We start from the raw sequence: 869 nt of genomic DNA, 5'->3' as shown, positions 1-869 counted from the left end.
TAATAATAATAATGTCAGTGGTTACCTTAGCAGCAGTGCAAATGTCCTCCTGAAGGCTAACGTCCTGAGCCCTGAGCAGTTCTAGCTCCTCCTGGAGTCTCTTCCGCTCCTTCTCTACCTGCTCTAGAAGCACCTCACTTTCATACTCTGATTCGCTCCTCAGTACCATAAGTTTATCCCGGAACTCCTGCTCCAAACCCCTACATCAAAGAAACAAACAAACAAACAAAAACTAAAAAAAGAGACTGTGACACTGTAGAGCACGTGCATGCGTCTTCATCAGATGTGATTACATACTGACTAGAGGAGAGCAGCCGTACTTGATTTTCGACTCATTGAGAGACTCCATTGTTGCATGGCGATCATCCACCTCTCTGACAAGCTGTAGGTTGCGGCGATCAGCCAGTTCTAGGTCTGCCTTGGCTTTGTCCCTCTCCTGACAGGTCTGGTCTGCCACGACTCTACAGAGTTGGAACACAAATCCACAACAGCATGAGAAGATCATTCATTCTGATGTACATTTTGTCTTTTGCATGGTTAACACCAGCCAATATTACAGCACAATATTACTGGACATTTTGTAACAGGACGTTTTGTGAAAAAAATACAGATCAATAACACTCACTGTAAATAGTTTATCTCATTCTTGTAGGAGACCAGAGCAGCCTGATGGATGCCATTCCCACTGACCAGCAACTCATTGTCCAGTGCCAGAGTGAGTTCAGCCAGACACAGACGCTCCTCCAGAGAGAAGTCCAGAGTCTGTATCCAGGTTCAGAATAAAAAACAATTCATGCCATGGTTTACAGAAAAAAATTTCATTACTCTTGATCCACTTTTATGCGAACATTACTTAATTTTAAATACAG

At 43.3% G+C, this 869-nt stretch overlaps 1 protein-coding gene across 1 annotated transcript; it reads right to left on the bottom strand.

Moving 5' to 3' along the window:
• Positions 1-25: 25 nt before the first annotated feature.
• LOC107735592 (ninein-like protein) lies at positions 26-762 on the bottom strand (the record flags this gene model as incomplete). The annotated part of the gene is made up of 3 exons (XM_016547226.1): positions 26-200; positions 321-461; positions 626-762. Coding segments are annotated over 3 exons (453 nt in total), but the record flags the coding sequence as incomplete, so codon positions are not given.
• Between the last annotated feature and the right edge of the window lie 107 nt (positions 763-869).

Source organism: Sinocyclocheilus rhinocerous, unplaced genomic scaffold (assembly GCF_001515625.1).
Source record: "Sinocyclocheilus rhinocerous isolate Xijiao unplaced genomic scaffold, SAMN03320098_v1.1 C36162925, whole genome shotgun sequence".
NCBI lineage: Eukaryota > Metazoa > Chordata > Actinopteri > Cypriniformes > Cyprinidae > Sinocyclocheilus > Sinocyclocheilus rhinocerous.
This window is presented reverse-complemented; position numbering and strand designations above follow the sequence as displayed.